This window comes from Ursus americanus, chromosome 1, assembly GCF_024610735.1.
Source record: "Ursus americanus isolate L20-20 chromosome 1, mUrsAme1.1.p, whole genome shotgun sequence".
Classification (NCBI taxonomy): domain Eukaryota; kingdom Metazoa; phylum Chordata; class Mammalia; order Carnivora; family Ursidae; genus Ursus; species Ursus americanus.
Window position 1 is genome coordinate 56,005,475 of NC_142127.1, and position 23,771 is coordinate 56,029,245.

The window sequence follows — 23,771 nt, forward strand, 5'->3', positions numbered from 1 at the left end:
ACAGAGACAGAAAGCAGATCAGTAGGTGCCAAGGGCTGGGAGGAGAAGAGAATGGGGAACGACTACTAATGGGTGCAGAATTTCTTTTTGGGCCAATGGATGAGAGTGTGTAATGGTCACACAACTTTGTCAATATACGGAAAACCACTAAATTGTATGCTTTAAAAGGTTGGTGTTTAAGGTATGTTAATTATAACTCAATAAAAATGCTGAAATCCTCCATTTTTGGATTTTGCATTTTAAAATAAAGGACTCACTAAGTATTCTTTGGTGGGGGGAATGTGAGGCAATACAATGATCACTTTAGATTATTAGCAAGAGCATATAAAGACTTGCTTGAGGAAGCAAATCTGACATCTAATTGCTAGTTGTAGGATCAGGTAAGAAGGAAATTCTTGGAATTCCTCACCACCAAGACATCTAGGAAGAGCACTATAACTCAGGTAGTATACAAGGAACTTAGGTAAGGATACCTTACCAGAAGAGATAAACCTAGGTAAGGTAGCTGGCTACTGAGTGGTCTTCAGAGAAGTAAAAGCAACTCAGGAGTCTCTACCAATGCTTATGGAAACGTGCAGGAGGGGGAGATAAGACACACAGAGTTGTCCAGTAGAAGGCCTTCCCTTTTTGGTACTACAGTCAAGAGAATTGTGCCATCCCCATAATCTGGTACTTTGTTCTCAATCGGCATCTGCTTCTCAGAGATACAGGTTACAACAGCATTTTGTTAAAGAAGTTTTACACGAATAACACATTTTCATTTCAAAGCACACTCTATATTAATCTGTATATTAAGAGAAAGAAAATAATGAAGCTTGCAAATACCATCTGCAGTGATCTGAAGGGCATAAAATACTCTAAATTTATCTTATAGGGTACTTAAAAACAGCCTCAATCATAATTTTCTCACATTTTACTAAGATAATGAAAATACATACAACTGAAAGATACTATTCGAAAACTGCAAGATCAAGTGATCTTTCAACTACATGAAAGGATTGTTTTTCTTTTTTCTTTTTTTTTACTTCATTCCTACAAGTGGAGTGATAGTTTCAAGTGATTTTTAACATACTTAATTTAGAAGCATGTTCTGTCCTTTATAAAAGGGTATGTTAGAGGAGCTGCCATACTAATATTAATAAACTCCTATTGCTGTTAACATGTTTATAATTACATCTAAAGAACAATAACAAAAAAATCTATTAACACTCTATCTCCTTGTTCCTCCCGCATTAGAGCCTTTCGAGGGTTAGATGGCTCAGTTGAAACTACTATTAAAAGAGGAGAGGGGGAGCCTGGGTAGTGCAGTCGTTAAGCGTCTGCCTTCGGCTCAGGGTGTGATCCCGGCGTTCCGGGATCGAGTCCCACATGGGGCTCCTCCGCTGGGAGCCTGCTTCTTCCTCTCCCACTCCCCTGCTGTGTTCCCTCTCTCGCTGGCTGTTTCTCTGTTAAAATAAATAAATAAAATCTTAAAAAAAAAAAAAAAAGAGGAGAGGCTCCTTAAAAAGCCCACTCACTTTGATTAGAAACAGACTATCAATGGATTTCTCCGGTTCAGTACATTGTAGCTCTTCACTAATTTCTTTGATTACAACTAAGGGTTCCTTCTTTTCCACTCATAAGCTCTGCTTACACTTGTATTATGGCAACTAATTTCACTTATGCTTTTATTGTAATTACTTGTTTACAATTTATCTTCATTAGATAACATGCTTCCAGAAAGCGAGGATATTATCTTCCTGATATCCTGGCAGCTTTTAGCATAGTGCTTTAAACACAGACGACCTTTAAAAATGTTAGAGGGTACATTGCACATCATTCCCTAGTCAGAAACCAACACTGGCTTTCCTTTTCCTTCAGAACTGAAGCCTTTACCATGGCCTACAAGGTCCTCTATGATCTGATTCTAGCCTCTCTCATCTGACCACAGTTCTAGAACTCTGGACCTCTCTCAAACTGCTCCCACCATACTACCTCCTTGCTGATCCCACAATATGCTGCTCCTGCCTCAGGGTCTTTGCACTAACTGCTCTGTCATAAATGCTCTTTCTTTAATCATCTTCCATTAGATATCTGTACGGCTTGCTCGTCACTTCCATCATCTCTGGTAAAACATTATTCTATCATTTTGCAAAATATTGCCACACATGCCATCCTCTCAACTCTTTTCATGCTGTGTTTTCATAGCATTCATGAACATCCAATATACTGTGATTTATATGTAATATTTGTTGGATCATTACGTATAACGCCCATAATAAGGGCAGGGACTGGGTCTCCTTTGTTCACCCATTTCCTCAGCACCTGGAACAATGAGGAGCTCATATATTACAGGCTCTCACGTATTTACTGAGTGACTAAAGACTTATGATCTTAATGGCTATGTGGTTTTTGGCAAATCATTAAACCTCTGTGTTCTGATGTTTATTCTGTAACATAAATGAGTTTTTCTACAATTAGAAAGAACTGACTTAAGTGAAAAAAATGGAAAGGTAACTTTTGTAGATTTTGAATCACTACAGAATCAATAGTAATCTGATCGAGATTAATCTGGACAAATACTTGGCAGTATTTCTATAAAAGATTTAAGAATGGAGGGGCGCCTGGGTGGCGCAGTCGTTAAGCGTCTGCCTTCGGCTCAGGGCATGATCCCAGCGTTCTGGGATCGAGCCCCACATCAGGCTCCTCCTCTGGGAGCCTCCTTCTTCCTCTCCCACTCCCCCTGCTTGTGTTCTCTCTCTCACTGGCTGTCTCTCTCTGTCAAATAAATAAATAAAATCTTAAGAAAAAAAAAAAAAGATTTAAGAATGGAGAAGGTGGTTAGTCCAGATGATTGTTAAGGTACTTTACAATCCTGATGATGTTCCATGATTCTACAACCGGATGATCACCAAGTTCCCTTTAAGCTGGAAAATACTGAGTTTAAATACAGGTATTTTATCTTTATTGTACTTTGTTTTACTGCACTTCATAGATACTACTTCTTTTACAAATTGAAGGTTTGTGGCAACCCTGCATCCATCAACTCTATAGATGCCATTTTTCCAACAGCATTTGCTCACTTTATGTCTCTGTGTCATGTTTTAGTAATTTCATAATATTTCAAACTTCAAATTATGTATTTGTTATGGTGATCTGTGATCTTTGATGTTCCTATTATAATTGTTTTGGGGTGCCACAAACCATACCTATATAAGATGGGGAACTTAATAAGTGTTATATGTTCTGACTGTTCTACTTACTGGTTGTTCCCCTGTCTCTCCCTCTCCTTGGGCCTCCCTCATCCCTGAGACACAATAATACTGAAATTAGGCCAATTAATAACCTTTCAGTGGCTTCTAAGTGTGCAAGTGAAATGAAGAGTTGCATGTCTTTTACTTTGAAACAAAAGCTAAAAACGATTAAGCTTAGTGAGGAAGGCATGAAGAAAGCCAACACAGGCTAAAAGCTAGGTCTTCTGAAACCAGTCAGCCAAGTTGTAAATACAAAGGAAATATTTATGGAAGGAAATTAAAAGTGCTACTCCTGTGAACAAATGAATGATAAGAAACCAAAACATTCTTATTGCTGATATGGAGAGAGTTTGAGTGGTCTGGATAGAAAATCAAACCAGCCACAACATTCCCTTAAGTAAAAGCCTAATCCAGAGCAAGGCCCTAACTCTCTTCAATTCTAGGAAAGCTGAGAGAGGTGAGGAAGCTGCAGGAGAAAGCCTGAAGCTAGCAGAGGTTGGTTTATGAGATTTAAGGAAAGAAGTTGTCTCTATAATGTAAAAGTGCAAGGTAAAGCAGGCAAGTGCTGATACAGAAGCTGCAGGAAGTTCTCCACCAAAACATCTAGCTAGGATCAATAATGAAAGTGGCTACACTCAGCAACAGATTTTCAATGTAGACAAACAGCCTTCTATCAGAAAAAGATGCCATCTAGGACTTGTACCGCTAGAGAGAAGTCAATGCCTGGTTTCAAAACTTCAAAGGATAGGGGCGCCTGGGTGGCTCAGTCGTTAAGCGTCTGCCTTCGGCTCAGGGCGTGATCCCAGCGTTCTGGGATCGAGCCCCACGTCAGGCTCCTCCACTGGGAGCCTGCTTCTTCCTCTCCCACTCCCCTTGCTTGTGTTCCCTCTCTCGCTGGCTGTCTCTCTCTGTCAAATAAATAAATAAAATCTTTAAAAAAAAAAAAAAAAAAACTTCAAAGGACAGGGGTGCCTGGGTGGCACAGTCAGGTAAGTGTCTGACTCTTGGCTTTGGCTCAGGTTGTGAGACTGAGCCCCACGTCTGGCTCCACAATCAGCACAGAGTCTGCTTAAGAAAGACTCCCCCTCCCTCCCTCCCACCACCCTGGGGCATGCTCTCTCATGCACACTCTTTCTCTCTAAAATAATTAAATAAATTAAAAAAAAAAAAACTTCAAAAGACTCTCTTGTCACATGCTAATGCAGCTGGTGACTAAATAGAAGACAATGCTCATTTACCATTCCCACAATCCTAGGGCCCTTAAGAATTATGATAAATCAGGGCACCTGGGTGGCTCAGTCAGTTAGGTGATCGACTCTTGGTATCAGCTCAGGTCTTAATCTCAGGGTCGTGACTTCAAGCCCCACTGGGCGTGGAGACTACTTAAAAAAAATTAGAAAATAAAAAAGAATTACGCTAAAGCTACCCTGCCTATGCTCTATAAATGAGAAACAACAAACTCTGGGTGAAAATACATCTGTTTACAACATGGTTTACTGAAAGGGTTTAAGCTCACTGGAGAAACCCACTGCTCAGGGGGAAAAAAAGATACCTTTTAAACTATTACTGTTCATTGACAGTGCATCTGGTCACCTAAGAGCTCTGATGGAGATGGTTACAATGAAATCAATGTTTTCATGCTTGCTAACACGACATTCATTCTGCAGCCCATGGGTCAAGGAGTAATTCTGACTTTCAAGTCTTATTATTTGGGAATATTTCATTAATCTATAGCTGCTAGAGATAGTAATTACTCTGATGGATCTGGACAAAGTAAATTGAAAGCCTTCTGGAAAGGATTCACCATTCTAGATGCTATTAAGAACATTCGTTAATTCATGGGAAGAGATCAAAATATCAACATTAACAGAAGTTTGAAAGAAGTTGAGTCCAACCCTCATAAATGACTTAGGGACTCAAGACTTCAGTGGAGGAAGTAAATGCAAATATGGCTTTGCTGTGATGTTCACTCCATTGCAGTGGTCTAGAACTGAACCTGCAATTATCTCCAAGATTTGCCTGTATACACTGAATATACTGTTGAAAGAAAATGTTAAGACAAAGTTTTCAATATTTCCTTCATAATACTATATTATCTCATATGTTAATTATCAACTGTAATAGGTCTAGGTTAAAAGTAAATAAATACTAACACTTGTCAATAGATATTGCACTGTAATTATAGCAGAGGTTGCTGTAGAGTAGTAATTAGGAACACAGGCTAGCAGCCAAACTGCCAGGTGCAAACACCCCCTCTGGCCCTGATTTACCACACGCTCTTGGTCAAGATATCTAAATTGCCCACTCTTTCTATGTCTCAGATCCCTCATACACAACACAGGGATAATGGTGACTGTACTCATCACAAGTTTCTTATGAGAATTAAAAGACTTAACATTATCTAACAGATAATATATTATCTGTAATATATTTCCTTAAATATAAGATATTCTTTTCATATATGCCTCCCAATCATCATCCATAAGTAAATTCTCAGGTCCATTTGAATTTCAAGTTCTAAAAAAGAAAGCAAAACCAGCCTAGACAAACTTCTTATCCATCAAAAGAGTTTCTACTGAGCCACCAACGTCAGTATGCTTATTTGATTTTCCAACAAAATGTAAGATGTTCTGAGAATGGTCAGTTACTAGGTCCAGTCAGCCCACACTTGAGTACACAAAACTCTGAGAAACTGAAGTAGTAAAATAAAATAAAAATAGAAACCCACACCCATAAGCCATACTGACCACTGACTGAGAATGAGGTACAACACTGAGCTATGAAAAATACAAATTATAAGATACAGTTTCTCCCCTCAAGGAGCTCAGAATCACTTAGTGCCTACTTTATATTCATAGACATTACAGTATTTAATGTTACTAGGGAAACAATATATGCTTTTGAAATTAAAAAAAAATTAAGACAAATAATAAATGTAAAAATAAATAAATATTTGGGCACCTGGTGGCTCAGTCGGTTAAGTGTCTGCCTTCGGCTCAGGTCATGATCCACGGGTCTTACGACTGAACCCCATACTGGGCTCCCTGCTCAGCGGGGAGCCTGCTTCTTCCTCTCCCTCTGCCCCCCTGGCTCATGCTCTCTCTCTCATTCTTTATCTCAAATTAATAAATAAAATCTTTAAAAATAAATAAATAAATATTAAATAAAAACTTAAGAACCATCATTAAACACATCATGGTTAAACTTCTAAAGAATCAGAAACAGCAAGGGCTATAAGTTTGGATAACAACAAAATCTAGAAAGGATTTACATAAAGGAGCTAATAAAATTTAATGTGAAAGGACAGATATAGAGTATAAAGAATACGAGTAAAGGCACCACATATTTGAGAAGCTTCTTCATTTCTCTGCTCTTTTTCAACTATGAAACAGAAATAATAATACTCTTATTATTTTGAAAACTGAGTTAATACAAGTACTTTAAACTAAGTGCCTTGCATAATAAGTGTTCAAGAAATTAGTATTTCTGAAAAGGTGAGTCGAATCATATAAGGTCTTGGCATAGCAATTAAGAATGCTGAAAGACTGCCCTTGAGAGCAAAGACCTAATATTTCCTGCCTTCACAATGCACGATGTTTAAAATGAATGGCTACAGAATTGAATTCAGTAGTGCAGTAAGAAAAAGAGGAGGTCATAGAAAACTGGGAAGAATGACACTGTCTTTTCAATGAAATTAATCCTGCGCAAAGTGGAAAGAGAATCAGGACAAAGAAGTTAGCTTGGCTATTATTGTACTAGTCCAACTCGACAACTCAGCCATCCCTTGATGTGAACTTCAGTGTATGAAAAGGGAAGAGAAAGGACAGAAAAATAAAAACTACATGGCAAGGAAAGAAAATACTGGCTTAGCAATCCCATTTTAAAACAGCACCTTATAAATTTTCAATACGTATGTGTTGAATGAGTGAGATGATTATTAAAAAAAAAAAAACTCATCAAGGGCATAAAGCATGTTCAGGGGCACTGGGGTGGCTCAGTCAGTTAAGTGTCCAACTCTTGATTTCAGCTCTGGTCAAAATCTCAGGGTCACGAGATCAAGCCCTGTGTCAGATTCTGCACTGCACATGGAGTCTGCTTAAGCTTCTCTCTCTCCCTCTGCCCCTCCCCACCCCATGCTTGTTTCCTCTTCCTCTCTAAAAAATAAACAAAATCTAAAAATTATAACAAAACAAAAAGCATGTTCAAAACCCTTAACCACAGTGTTTTGAAACAATGCAATTACAACCCTATTTGCTAAAAGTACATTTCTTAAGGAGTAAAAGGGAAGGCACTGGCTCAAACCTCCATGGAAGTGAGTACCTTTAAAAATAATAATAATAATACAAAAAAAAAAAAAAAAAAGGAAGAAGAGAGCCATCCCAGTCACATTCTCACAGACTGTATTGAACATTCCAAAGTCTAAGAAGACAAATAGATGATCAATTAAGGGTGTTAGACTCAAATTCAAATTATCTTCTAATTGTTCTGCAGAGTCCTATAAGCTCCAAGAAGGCTCCTTAAAAGTGGGGAAAGGAGCACTGCAGTGGAAGCGGAGTTTGAGAAGGGAGGATGATGATAGCCAGAAATCACTGTGGACCTCCATTTCTGTTTTATAAATTTGGCTTCTGTGTAAGATTTTCTTTGAAGAAAAATGTCCATAGATTTTTAAAAAAATTCTGAACATACAGAATATATACCTTATAGAATACTAGTAGTTACACTGTCCAGAACGGAGTGGCATGATATATTTCCAGTGTTGAAAGGGAAAAAAAAACAAACTACAACCAAGAATACCCTACCTAGCAAGATTATCACTTAGAATTGAAAGATAAAGAGTTCCCCAGCAAACAAAATTTAAAGGAGTTCATCACCAGCAAAACAGTCTTATGAGAAATGTCAAAGGGCATTCTTCAAGTGGAAAACAAGAGAGCACAACTAAAAGAAAATTATGAGAAAAGTTCACAGGTAAAAGTAAACATATAGTAAAAGTAGTAGATTAATTACTTATAAAGCCAGTATCAAGATTAAAGCACAAAAGGAGTAAAGTCAATTATATCCACAAAAATTCCAAGGGATACACAAAATAAACATAGAAAATATGGTATCATTTACATAAAATATGGGGGGCAGTAAAAATTTAGTGCTTTTAGAATGTGTTCCAACTTAAGCAACTATCAACACAGACTGCTATACATAGGGGATATTACATATAAACCTAACAATAACCACAAATTGAAAACCTATAAAGATACACAAAAAAATAAAGAAAGGATTCCAAGCAGAACACTAAAGAAAGCCATCAAATCACAAGAGACCAGGAGAAGAAAGGAATAGACAAGAATTACAAAAGCAACCAGAAAACAATTAACAAAATGGCAATAAATACCTCCCTATCAATAATTACTCTAAATATAAATTGAATAGATGCTCCAGTCAAGACATAAGGTGACTGAATGGATAAAAATGCAAAAACAAAAACAAACAAAAAACAAACAAACAAAGAAAAACCAAACTGCCTATGACTCAGTTCTGACCTAGACACATGCAGACTGAAAATGAAGGGATGGAAAAAGATATTCCAGGCAGAAGGAAACAAAAAAGAAAAAAAGCTGGGATAGCAATACTTACATCAGACAAAATAAACTTTAAAAGAAAGACTGTAGCAAGAGACAAAAACTGGGCATTACATAATGATAAAAGGATCCATCCAACAAGAGAACAGTAACAATTGTAAATATCTAGGCATCCAACAAAGGAGCACCTAAGTACATATAACAAATTTTAACAGATATAAAGGGAGAAACTGAGAGTGATACAATAATAGTAGAGGACTTTAACACCCCACTTACATCATTGGATAGATCATCTGAACAGAATTATTAACAAGGAAGCAATGGCTCTGAATGACACATTAGGCCAGATGGACCTAAAAAATATAAAAAATGTATACAGAACAATCCATTCAAAAACAGAATACACATTCTTTTCAAATACACATGGAACATTCTCCAGGATAGATCACATGTTAGGTCACTAAACAAGTCTCAATAAATTTAAGAAGACTGACATCATATAAAGCATCTTTTCCTACCACAACAGTATGAAACTAGAAATCAATTACAAGAAAAAAACTAGAAAAAATACAAAGAAGCCAAACATGCTACTAAACAACCAATGGGTCAATGAAGAAATAAGAAGACATAAAAAAAATAAATGAAGACAAAAACAAAAACGCAACAGTACAAAATCTTTGGGATGCAGCAAAAGGAGTTCTAAAACAGAAGTTTATAATGATACAAACCTACCTCAAAAAACATGAAAAATCTCAAATAAACACCTAAAGGAACTAGAAAAAGAAGAACAAACAAAACCCAGCACCAGAAGAAAGGAAATGATAATGATGAGGGTGGAAATAAATAGAGACTATAAAAAAAATTAGAAAAGGTCAAAGAAACAAAGAGCTGATTCTTTAAAAAGATAAACAAAACTGACAAACCTTTAGCCGGACTAATCAACAAAAAAAAGGAACTCAAATAAATAAAATCAGAAAGGATGTGGGAGAATAACGGACACCACAGAAATATGAAGAATTAGGAGATAATGCTATAAAAAACATATGCCAACAAATTAAACAACCTAGATGAAATGGATCAACTCCTAGAAACATACAATCTTCTAAAATTGCATCAGGAAGAAATAGAAAATTTGGACAGACTGATTACTAGTAACAAAATTGAATTGCTAACCAAAAAACTCCCAAAGTCCAGGACGAGATGGCTTCGCAGGTAAATTCTACCAAATATTTAAAAAGTTAATACCTATTCTTATCAAACTATTTTAGAAAATAGAAGAGGAAGGAAAACTTTCAAATTCATTCTATAAGGCCAACAAAACCAGATACAAAACCAGACAAAGATAATACAGAAAAAGAAAAATACAGGCCAATATACCTAAAGAACATGGATGTAAAAATCCTCAACAATATATAAGCAAAGCACATTTAATAATACATTAAAAGGATCATTCATCATGACCAAGTAAGAGTTATTCCAGGGATGAAAGGATGGTCTGATATTTGCAAATCAATCGATGTGATACCATAAAGGATAAAAACTGCATGATTATGTCAAGAGATGCAGAAAAAGCATCTGACAAAACACAACATCTTGTTCATGATAAACATTATCAACAAAGTGGGTTTAGAGGGAACATACTTCAACATAATAAAGGCCATATAAGAAAAACCCACAGCTAACATCATACTCAATGGTGAAAAATGGAAAGCATTTCCTCTAAGATCAGGAACAACATAAGGATGTCTACTCTCACCACTTTAATTCAACATAGTACTGGAAGTCGTAGTCACAGCAATCAAACAAGAAAAAGAAATAAAAGATCCAAATTGTTAAGAAAGAAGTAAAACTATCATTATCTGAAGATGACATATACAGAAAACTCTAAAGATACCACAAAAAACTATTTGAAGTAATAAATGGAATCAGTAAAGTTGTAAGATAGAAAATTAATATAAAGAAATCTGTTGCTCCTCTATACACTAATAACAACATAGCAGAAAGAGAAATTAAAAAAATCTTTAATCTCGGGGTGCCTGGGTGACTCAGTCAGTTGGGTGTCTGCCTTCAGCTCAGGTCATGGTCCCAGAGTCCCAGGATCAAGCCCCAAGTCAGGATCCCTGCTCAGTGAGGACTCTACTTCTGCCCCTGCCCCTGCCCCTACTCCTTCTCTCTCTCTTTCTCACTCTCTCTCAAATAAATAAATAAATCTTAAAAGAAGAGGAAAGAAAAGAAAAGATAAGAAAACAATCTCATTTGCAATTGCACCAAAAAGAATAAAACACCTAGGAATAAATTTAACCAAGGAGATAAAAATCCTATACTCTGAAAACTATGACAGACTGATGAAAGAAACTGAAGACAACACAAATGGAAAGATATACCATGTTCATAGCCTGGAAGAATTAATATTGTTAAAATCTCCATACTACCCAAAGCAATACTGATTCGATGCAATCCCTATCAAAATTTTTCACAGAACTAGAACAAATAATCCTAAAGTTTGTACGAAACCACAAAAGACCTTGGATAGCCCAAGCAATCTTAAGAAAGAACAACAAAGCTGGAGGTATCACAATCCCAGATTTCAAGATATACTACAAGCCATAGTAATCAAAACAGTATGGCCCTGGCAAAAAAAAAAAAAAAAAACCAGACACATAGATTAGCTGAACAGAACAGAGAGCCCAGAACCAAACCCACACTTGTATGGTCAATTAATCTATGACAAAGGAGGCAAGAATACACATAACAATTCAGAAACTAGTCTTGTCAATAAATGGTTTTGGGAAACTGGAGAGCTACATGCAAAAGAATGAAACTGGACCACTTTCTTACACCACACACAAAAATAAAGTCAAATGGATTAAAGACCTAAATATGAGACCTCAAAACATAAAAATCCAAAGAAAACATAGACAATAATCTCTTGGACATTGGCTTTAGCAACATACCAACGGATATGTCTTCTCAGGCAAGGGAAACAAGAGCAAAAATAAACTATTCGGACTACGCGAAAATAAAAAGCTATTGCACAGCAAAGGAAATTATCAACAAAACAAAAAGGCAACCTAGGAGAAGCTATTTGCAAGTGATATATCAAATAAGGGGTTAATATCCAAAATATATAAAGAACTTCTACAACTCAACACCAGAAAAAGATAATATGATTTAAAAATGGGCAGAAGACTTGGACAGACATTTTTCTAAAGAAGACATATAGATAACTAACAGACACATAAAAAGTCACTCAATATCACTAATAGTTAGGGAAATGCAAATCAAAACCACAAGGAGAAGTCACCCCACACCAGTAAGAATGGTTAGTATCAAAAAGAGAAGAAGTAACAAGTACTGACAAAGATGTAGAGAAAAGAAAACCCTAATGCTCTAGTGATAAGAACATAAAGTGGTACCATGACTGTGGAAAACAGTATGGAGGTTCCTCAAAAAATTAAAAATAGAAATACCATACAGTCCTGTAATTACACCAGGGGGTATTTACCCAAAGAAAACAAAAACACTAATTCAAAAAGATATATGCACTCCTATGTTTATTGCAGTTTTATATACAAGAGGCAAGATACGGAAACAACCCATGTGCCCACTGATAGATGAATGGATAAAGAAGATGTGGGTGTGGGTGTGTGTGTGCACATACATATATACAATGGAATATTACTTAGCCATAAAAAAGAATGAAATCTTGCCATTTGCAACAGCACAGATGGACGACATTCCATGGACAACATGGAAAGGCTATTATGCTAAGTAAAATAACTCAAAGAATGACAAACACCATATGATAACTTCTATGTGGAATAAAAGAAATGAACAAACAACAATAGCAACAACAACAAAACAGATAATTAACTAAATACAGAGAACAAACTGGTGGTTGGCAGAAAGATATGGGTAGGGGTATAGGCAAAACAGGTGAAGAAGATTAAGAGGTACAAACTTCCAGTTATAAAATAAATAAGTCACGGAGACAAAAAGTACAGCATAAGGAATATAGTCAATAATACTGCAATAACATTATATGGTGACCACACTTAACATAGTGAGCACTGAATATAGAATTTTCAAATCATTATGTTGTAAACCTGAAACTAATATAACACTGTACGTCAATTATACTTAAATTTAAAAAAAAATACTAATAGTTGCAAAACAAGTTGTAGGATTCAAATAATAATTTCACCATTTTAAAGAATTACAGAACTAAACACGGCTGTTCTATTTCCTTTCATAATGTATTTTAGTTCATTTCTATGACTTTGTTGCTAAGTCTGGTTTGTTCCTTCGATATGCATATAATGAACACCTGAAGTCTCCAAATCATTTTTATTGGCATTGTGGATATGGAGATAAATAAAACATGGTTCAGCATTTAAGAACCTCACAATCTAATAACAGACTATAATATGACTATAAACTACTATGACACCAAGCAGAAGTAAATATGAAAAAGAATCTAAAAGGGCTCCTCAGAAAAGTACTAATTAAAAAACAAGGTTAAGAATGTGTTTTGCCAGGTGTTTTTAAAAGGGAGGTAGTCTCATTGTCTTATAATCACATCTCATGTAATAGTATTGAAATAAATCTCATTCATTGCATTGAATGTAGATATGCTTCTGACTTAAAATCCTGAAATATGCAATAAAATGATATGAGATTAATGACCTACTTGTGAGGTTTTCATTAGTGCTCATCTCAGTATTTACTTTTTTAATGAAAAGATTATTAATTTATATATTTCTTGTCTTTACTTCCATAAGGGAATCTCCTAATTATGGACTCACGCAGTTTCTGATCCTATTGTTTATGTCTAAGATACACAGTAATGGCTAGAAAACAAAAGATAAACTACATTTAGCTCTCCTAAAATTTAACACTCACGCTGGCCCAAACTTGTCAGTCTTTATTATTCTGTATTAAAACCTATGGTTGACCCTTTATAGAAAAAGGGGCAGTAATGGTTAGGCTTGAACTCCGCACAGAACCGGCAAGAGTTATCTGAACTTAAACTTAGTATTCAGGTCAGGCTACAAGTATCCTAACCCTCCCTTTTCTTCTAAGCCCTCTAATCAAGGATCTGAAACAAAAGCGAGCTTAGGGACAACCTGTGTGAAAAAGAATCAGGAAATACCTCCATTCTCAAATGTGCTCGGTTACCTGTTTAAAATAGATATATACCATATAAAATAAGCATGAAGTATAGATAAGAAACTGAATAGTTTCTTCTCATTTTTAGAAAACTTTTTAAAACCTAGTATTACATTCAAAATGTTAACATGTTCATTGCAAAAAGAGACCACCTTGGGGCATGTGCGGTAAGGAAAGGGCCAGAGAGGCATCACTGATGGACCCGTCCTAAGACAGTCACAGCTTAGGCGGGATCAAACTTTAACAGCAGAAGACTGGGAGTCATAGCAGGTCCCACAAAAAGTGAAGACATATTACTAAAAAGGACAACTTTCTAGACACAGGCTGAGCATAATCTGACAGGGTAAACTTAAAAACAGTCCTGGGATGGAAAGAGAGATGGATAAATGAATACATATGTGATCAAGTCCAATTTTGGTTGGAGACTTCTAAGTGAGAGGCATAATGGTGTTTACTGTACAATCCTTTAAACTTTTTGTGTATTTGGTATTTTTCATAATAAAATGTTGGTGGGATTACAAATTAAAAGCAGTTTTGGGCGCACCTGGGTGGCTCAATTAAGCGTCCACCTCTTGATTTCAGCTCATGTCATGATCTCTGAGTTGTGACATCAGGCCCCATGCCCTGCCCAGAGCCGGACGTGCTTGAGATTCTCTCTCTCCCTCTACCCTTCCCCTCTCTAAAAAATAAAATAAAATAAACTTAATTTAAAAATAAATAAAATAAATGCACTTTTGTATGGTAGACATTTTGAAGGAGAAAAATCAGTTTTTAAGATTACACCTAATAAACTGATCTCATGAGTTGCAATGAAGAGCTCAAAAACACTCTAGCACTCTAAGGAATTAGCAAGTACTGATACAGAGCTGCCAAAGTTATAGGCGCTGTTGCAAGAAAACAGAAGGTTAACAATTCAGTTTTCACAAATATTTGAGGGTCAAAACCTAGCAAAACAATTTTCAAAAATAAAGTATCCAGGTATCTATTTTGACTTGCTAAAACAAGTTCTTTCATCTTGCTTCAATTCATATTTCTCTATTAGCTGGCAGGTATGTGCAGATATACAGAAACTGATTCATAATTTACACTGGAATAGCATTATACGTATATTTATCCAAGAAAAAGAGAGAGAGAAATTTCCATAGTGTAGGCTACTTTGCCCTCTATTGTACTTGCTGCTCACACACCCAGTGTGAAAACACAAAAGAGGCAAGTGAGACTGCTGGTCCCTTAGCCTGCCTCAGTTACCAAGTGCCTCTTATAATGGGAGCATCCTGCTGGGCTGAGGATGATTCTAGTATATGTAAGCATGCATTTTCTTTTTTTTTTTTTTTTAAGATTTTATTCATTTATTTGAGAGAGAGAGAGAAAATGAGTGAGGGGATGAGTAGAGGGAGAGGGAGTAGACTCCCTGCTGAGCAAGGAGCCCAATGTGGGGCTCGATCCCAGGACCCTGGGATCATGACCTGAGCCGAAGGCAGACACTTAACCAACTGAGCCACCCAGGCGCCCCATAAGCATGCAATTTGTATCACAAACTTAATCACAAGCCGAATGTGTCTTCTGGAACTCAGCCTCAGTGACAGAAAACCTAGCTTGTTCATGAAAAAACAGTTTGTAAATCTCTAATCTCTAATCCTTGCTTAGGCATTTTTCATGGATAATTTTGACTATCAGTAATTTGTACAGTAACTTCCAGCTTCAGAACCTCACCTCACCTAAGATTCAACTATACTAAACTCTCTTCATTTGAAATGTGAAGAGGTCTGGATTGGTGTCAGCAATGACAGATTCTAGTCCCAGCTCTACAACTAACTAGCTGCGTAATCCTGGGCATGTAACTATAACCTGAGTCTCAATTCCCTCATCTACATAATAAGGCAGTTGGTTCAGATGGCCTCTAAGCTCACTAATCACATGTAACCATCTATGAATCATGCATACTTTTTCAGAATTTGTTAGCCGTATATCTAGCTGTTATCATTTACCTAGAAATAGTTTATTATCCAATGGTGAATAATACAAATTAGCATTCAGCTCAGAGGATTAGGAAGGTTATTCAACACTAACACTCTGTCAGTTCTGCTAACTTTCCTTCCCAGAAAGTAAAAAAAAACAAACAAACAAAAAAACCTGAAAATTCTCAGTTGAAGACCTCTATTTCCCCAACAGAAGAAACAATCAGCAAGAGGATCATTAAATTACAGGCCAACATTGGAAGCAGGTATGATTAAATTCAGTGGTTCTAAAATATAGTTTTAACCCTGTACTCTGCAAGGTGGTTTAATTCAAATAATATATTATATCAATAATGCAAATACAGGAAGAATACAAAGAATTGCTCTAAAATGTTTAAAATTCATTATATGGAGCTTAAGAGCATTATATAAGAGAGAGTTTTGTACCTTTTACCACTTCTATATTTTACAAACAAAAAAGTCTGCCTTTATTTCTCATTCTTTATTGCAGCGGCTTACAAATCTAACTGCAAATAAAAATAATCTGGGAAGCTTAAAGGATTGTAAAGGATTTTTTTTTAAAGATTTTATTTTATTTATTTGACAGAGAGAGAGATAGCCAGTGAGAGACAGAACAAAAGCAGGAGGAGTGGGAGAGGAAGAAGCAGGCTCCCAGCAGAAGAGCCCGATGTGGGGCTCAATCCCAGAACTCCAGGATCACGCCCTGAGCCGAAGGCAGACGCTTAACGACTGAGCCACCCAGGCGCCCCAAGGATTTTTTTAAAAAAGATTTTACTCATTTATTAGAGAGAGAGAGAGAGCATGAGCAGGGATGGGGAGGGTAGAGGGAGAAAGAGAAAGAGAATCCCAAGCAGACTCCACACTAAGCATGCAGCCCGACGCAGGGCTTGATCCCAGGACCCCAAGATTATGACCCAAGCCAAAATCAAGAGTCGGACACTTAACTAACTGAGGCACCCAGGAGCCCCAAGGATTTTTTTTTTTTTTAACGATTTGAAGTAATCTCCACACCCAATGTGGGGCTCAAATTCACAACCCCAAGGTCAAGAGTTATATGCTCCACCAACTGAGTCAGCCAGGCACCCCATTAAAGGATTTCTTTTTAAAACATCTGATCAGCAGACCTCCGAAGAACAATTTAATTAGAGTCTCTGGAGAGCATGAGAATTTTGAAAAAAATCTCCAGATGATCCTAACATGCAGTCAGACTTCAGTCTCCAAATATCACATATGGAAGAGGAAGTTGGGGAGGGAGCTTATTTTTGTTGTTGAAGTGATAGGGAGGCTCAAGCAAAAAGAAAAGTTTGTTTTGTCTTCACCCAAGAAATACAAAAAATTAAAAATCCAAGAATCTTCCATTAAAACATAAACATTTCTTACATTTTTTAAAATAAAAATGTTTTGAACTCTCAATAGCCTTCACTCAGCATATTAAAACCTATAGATTTGTATCTATATAGTGAAATAGCTATTTAAATAAAAGATGCTTTCTACTAAATTCACTTCTCTGTGTTTTCTCAAGTTGCATGGTACACAGATGCTCAGTCTTTGTGTTCCTTAAAAGTTGACAGTGCATACATTTTGGAAATCTATATCACATTACCTAGTACATTAAGAGCATAAAATAATTCTTTTATCTGCTGTTGTGTCCGAAATGATTGATTCTGGTGTTTTTAATTATAATTTCACTAATAAAAGAAGGTGACATAGCAACATACACCTTAATGACAGGAAACATTAGTAAGTCAATGACAACATATCAAGATTTTTAAAAAGACACCTTTAGAGTCACCTTGGAATGCTGAGTAGGTAGTCTAAGGTAACACTCAGCTCATCCATATTTGTTTGTTCCAGGCATAATGGAATTGTCAGAATGAGGCCACTCCGTCTGTCCTTTCCTCCTATTAGAAAAAAAAAGATTTAAATACAACATGTAATCGATATTAAAGCACTAAATAGATATGTTTGGGTCCAATGTTACTAAAACAAACAGTATTTAAGATATAAGTAAAAAGAACTATCTAATAGCTGCTTATTTTATATATTGTAAATGTTTATAGTAGTATAGCAAAATTATACCAAATTTAGAAAGAATAAGAGAAAAAAATCAGCCCGTGCAATCATCACTTAAACACAGCAATTATCATTTTGTTTAATTTTCTTCCATTCAGACTGCTTCTTAATGTAATCAATTCATCGAGCACCTACTGTACACCTAGCACTATAAGCATTTACAAGCAAAGTAAATTTCCAATCAACCCAGGAAGAAAGGCTTTACATCATAAGAAATAACAGTCTGAAATATGAGTTTATCTGCTAGGCTGTGTGGTATAATATATATAAAGCATTACAAAAAGGATCTAGAAAATGGTAAGAGCTGTGATAAAGGTGAAAAGCTTTGTAGAAAAGTTAAGACTTAAGAAAAACAATTGTTGGAGAGGATGTGGAGAAAGGGGATCCCTCCTACATTGGTGGTGGGAATGCAAGTTGGTACAGCCACTCTGGAAAACAGTGTGGAGGTCCCTTAAAAAGTTAAAAATTGAGCTACCCTATGACCCAGCCATTGCACTACTGGGTGTTTACCCCAAAGATACAGACGTAGTAAAGAGAAGGGCCATATGCACCCCAATGTTCATAGCAGCAATGTCCACAATAACTAAATCGTGGAAGGAGCCGAGATGCCCTTCAACAGATGACTGGATTAAGATGTTGTGGCCCATATATACAATGGAATATTACTCAGCTATCAGAAGGAACGAGTTCTCAACATTTGCTGCAACATGGACGGCACTGGAGGAAATAATGCTAAGTGAAACAAGTCAAGCAGAAAGACAACTATCATATGATTTCTCTCATCTATGGAACATAAGAACTAGGATGATCAGTAGGGGAAGAAAGGGATAAAGAGAGGGGGGGTAATCAGAAGGGGGAATGAAACATGAGAGACTATGGACTATGAGAAACAAACTGAGGGCCTCAGAGGGGAGAGGGGTGGGGGAATGGGATAGACCGGTGATGGATAGTAAGGAGGGCACGTATTGCATGGTGCACTGGGTGTTATACGCAACTAATGAATCATCAAGCCTTACATCGGAAACCGGGGATGTACTGTATGGTGACTAACATAATATAATAAAAAATCATTAAAAAAAAAAAGAAAAAGAAAAAGAAAAATGAGTAGAATTTATAAACCAAGTTATAAGAGTATTAGAGTATTCTGTGATGGGGAATGATCTGAGTGAACTTAAGAGGTCAGACAGTGAACTTAAGAGGTTCTGCATTCACAAGGCAAGAAAGACAAAGTCCTGCCCAGCTGAGAAGAGCACATGGGACCTGGCTGTAGAAGCCTGAAAGCCAGGCAGTAGAACACACTAGCATTTCGTGGATGCTCAAGCCCTCTTCAATCTTCCATAAGCATTAAAATCTAACTAATACTTTCATACACACATATCTGCTTTCAAAGTTCCCCATGTGACTAACTTTGACACTGAAGTCCATTCTCTGACCCAATGGACATTTATGGCAATTTTAGAAGCTTAAAACACAGCAAATACTACTAAAGGTAAAAATTCTATATGATCTCTAGAAATCTATCACTAAAAACTGAAAGCTGTGAAGTGAAAAAAACAACTCCTATGAGTGACATGAGGGCAATTCACTATGGACCAACCACAAATGATCTTCTTTTATTAGGTTAACCATATAAATTAATGATATTCAACCAATTTGTTTAATCTGAATAAATGTAATTTCAAAATGTTGAACTTAATAGATAATCAATAGTGACTTCAACTACTCATGGTTTTTGTTCAGGTTTTGTTTTGTTTTGTTTTGTTTTTAATGGATTCCACCCATGGTTTTCAAGCTGAACCTCCCAAATGATTTTGGTTTGAAAAGTTTTCTCTATTATTAAAAAAGGTAAAAATTATTGGTTGAAAAAATTAATACTCAATAGAGACAATCGAGAAGGGTGGGCTAAAGGAAATTTCATTTGCTCCTCAAAAATTGCTAAGTTTTATGCCTACATTAAACCAAATGTGCAAAAAGTTCATATCTGAACTGTAGCATTCTGACCCACTTTGGACTTGTCTTCAGAGGACAGTTCTAACATTCAGGACTACATTTAACCTCATGTCCTCAGCTTTCACTAAGGAACAATAAAATAATTACTAGAGTAAATGAAAAAGATGGTAGAAGCCAAGAGAAAAAAAAGACTTTCAAGATAGATATGGTTGGGGTGGCTGGGTGGCTCGGTTGGTTAAGCAACTGACTCTTGGTTTCAGCTCAGGTCATGATCTCAGGGTCTTGAGATCAAGCCCTGACACTGGCTCCATGCTCAGTGGGGAGTCTGCTCAAGAATTCTCTCTCTCCCCTCTCCCTTTACCCTCACCCCGCTTGCACATGTGTGCATGCGCTCACACCCTCTAATAAATAAATAAATAAAATCTTTTTTAAAAAAGTAGAGTGAAACAACAAAATGAAATGCTGCACATAGATTAAGTGTCATAAGGATGCAAAAATTAACTGATAAAGATTACGGAAGAATAATAGTATCTACTCTTGGCAACAGTGTGGGCAAACAGGCATTTTCTTACACTGGTGGGAGAAACAGAAATTGAAACAATATTCTTAGAGGGTAATCTGACAAAACCTAACACAAATTTAAATGTAAATTCTTTTTAACAGTTCCACTTATGGGAATGTATACTGCTGAACTTGTACAAAGTGCAGGAACGATGAATAAGAATGTTTCCCGTAATACCATTAATATCAGAAAAGAATGGAGGAAACATATGCATCAACTGGTAAAGAAATAAGTTGTTTTTAAAAAAGGAAATACATTAAATAAGGAAACAAGAATACTAGTGGAATTCAAGATCTTATTTTGTCCTTTATAATCTGCATCAGAAAAACATAACAATTCAAAGAGAGATACAATATACTTTTAAAAAAGGATGTTGGTAGTGTAATGATCAAAACAATTACGATAGGATCTAAAAAAAAAGAGAGAAAGAGTAAGATAAACAAAAGTCCAAGTAACCTAAACAAGCAGGCCATAGTACCTATTCCAAAGCATCTGCAAATTTACTCAATGATCCTTAATTCCAGAAAAGCGCTATACCCAATGTACCATGCCCCTGCTCTCACACTAATAAAGTATCTTGCAGCTTCTGATTCGTAGCTGATATGCACTTTAGGTTAATAACCAGAGATAAATTCAAGCCTCTATAACCAAGTTCAGACAGTAAAAAGTGAAAACCATGTAACTGATATTTCCTAACTCCTCCAAGTGCACTGAAACTATCTCACAGGAACATGGAAAACAAAAGCTAGAATGCAGGGTATCATAAAAACTAATTCTATATTTCAAAAATAATTATTTAGGTGCCGGTTAGTCAATTATTCTTGGCCCGTATTACTTCATTTTTATATAAAAAGATAGGACATCTACATCGAGGCGGTCATTTTAATCAATTACAGAATAAATACTGGCCTGCCAAGTACCGACAGTGACAGAGGTGGCTCACACAGCTATCCATTCTGATTAGAAGAGAGCTCAGAAATACCTCTGAAACGAAATCTTCACAGAAAAATGCATTTCTGTCAAACTTATCAAAGAAAGAAGTTGAAACAAATTTATACATCAAACACTTCCAATTTTAAGAAGAAAGCATACCTGAAAGGAATGCAAGTTTTTTCTTCAGAATGGGTAATATTACTGAGGCCTCCATTTTACTCCAGCAAACTTCCTCACTTCTGAAAACAAAGAAAGTTAAATGTTAACTACAAGATAATAATTATTTTGTGAAATACATACTTATGATGGCTTATCCCAAGGTGTCTCAATTTCAGCATTACTGACATTTTGAGTCAGATTATTTATTTATTTATTTTTGGGTAAGAATTGTTCTGTGCATTGTATTTTGCAGCATCCCTGGCCTCCGCTCATTAGAATACAAATAGCACCCCCCTTTCCAGGCTGTGACAACCAAAATGTCTCTAGACATTGTCAAATATTCTCTGGTAGGCAAAAATCACAGCCAGTTGAGAATCACTAGCTTAACTATTTTTGTTTGTCATTGTTGTGTTTTGTTGTTTTTTTTTTTTAAGTAGGCTCCACGCCCAACAGGGGGCTCTAACTCAGGACCCTGAGATCAAGAGGCACATGCTCTATGGACAGAGCCAGCCAGGCGCCCCACTGGCTTAATTCTTTTCCGGAGCAGTACTCTTGGGGTAGAACAGTGTCTGATACATAGCAGTAATTCAATAAATCCTTGTTGAATAAAGGAATGAATGAATTACTCAAAGAGGCAATCTTTTCTCTATTGCTCTCCTTATTAATTACACAGCTTAATTCCAAATATCTAACTCTTTCGGTTCCACTACTAAATGGCTATCTCTAATTTCTCATATTTTTGCTTCTCCGTATGACATGGTAACACATCTTATCCTCATGTTTTCCTCAAGATATTTCCTAGTACACTGTTTCAATTTTTGTCCCCACTGTTAACTGTCTCCATCTCTCCACATTCTGAATTTTTTTTACATCTCCAGGGAAAAATCTGATTAACCCAGCAGATCTCTTCCTATCAAGCTATAATTCACTATTCTTGGTTTAGTTTTCTAGTGTTCAACTGGCTACAGACAGGGTTTATGCCTAAATACAAAATGGGACTATCCATACAAGCAAGGCCTAAGGACAAGACAGTTTACTTAAAAGGGAATTTGAACAGCGTGGGCATCTGGAGGCTTAGCCAGCCCAGTATACTACTAAAACAGGATTTTGAGAAGAGCAAGACATTTAAAAAACAAAACAAAAAAATCAAAGGTTCAATTATATAATCCACCTATACTTAGCTGCATGTCTGAGAGAGTATTCTCCAGCACATTTTATCCTTCCTTCCCCTATCCCACCTCACACCCACCCACCATCACAATATAGTGACAGCTCCTTGCAATACTCCATGAATTTGCATTTTATTTAGTGAAGCCATACTCTTTTAACAGCTTCATTTTTTTCTAATTGAGATATAACCGACATATAACATTATATTACTTTCAGGTGTACAATATGATTCAGTATTTGCATACACTGGAAAGTGATCACAGTTAAGTCTAATTAACATCCGTCACCATAGTTACAAAATTTTTTTCTTACGAAAACTTTTAACACTTGCTCTCTTAGCAATTTCAAATATGCAATATAGTAGTATAAACTCTAGTCACCACAAAGCTTACTCTCTTGAAAATAATTTTCAAGCAAAGTAGAAAATGTGACTCCACATGAAAATATATTACTTATTCAACAAAAATTTGCCATGAACTTATTAACCCATTTCAGATCCTGTGTTATCAACTGGAGCTAAAAACTCAAGTCACAGCCCTGCCCTGAAAAATAAAAAGTCTTTCAAGAAAAAAAACTCAGATATTAAACAAAAAAAGATGTGGTCTTAGTATATGTCAAATAATGACCAATTAAACAGATTACTTAAATGTATTATTTTACAGCTTCTGTGTATACAACTGAAAAAAAAAATCACCATTATTTCTACCCATCCACAAAGAAAAAATCACTATCAAACTAAATAGGATATATTTTTCTCAAGTTTTATTCTTAAATATTTGTTTGCAATTTGTTCTACATCAGCCCCGGCTGGCCTACAACTACTAGGAAACAGGATGGAAAAGCTCACATTATGTATTTTAAATCTACAATCAGTAGAGGAGCGCCTGGGTGGCTCAGTTGGTTGAGTGTCTGCCTTTGGCTCAGATCATGATCCCAGGGTCTTGGGATGAAGCCCCATGTCAGGCTCCCT

General features: G+C 36.2%; 1 protein-coding gene across 7 annotated transcripts in view; it reads right to left on the reverse strand.

Annotated features, from left to right (window-relative positions):
• Positions 1–23,771, reverse strand: part of SESTD1 (SEC14 and spectrin domain containing 1) — a 150,876-nt gene that overhangs the window by 83,795 nt on the left and 43,310 nt on the right. For 6 of the 7 annotated variants that reach the window (XM_045806232.2, XM_045806226.2, XM_087861837.1 and 3 more), the window contains 2 exons: positions 21,632–21,711; positions 17,747–17,855 (listed from right to left, as the gene is read on the reverse strand). In XM_045806232.2, the coding sequence (XP_045662188.1) occupies positions 17,747–17,855; positions 21,632–21,686 (164 nt within the window). In that variant the 5' untranslated portion in view covers positions 21,687–21,711. Of the gene's footprint in view, positions 1–9,082; positions 9,624–17,746; positions 17,856–21,631; positions 21,712–23,771 lie in introns of those variants that run through there. The other variant, XM_045806234.2, reaches the window with a different exon arrangement.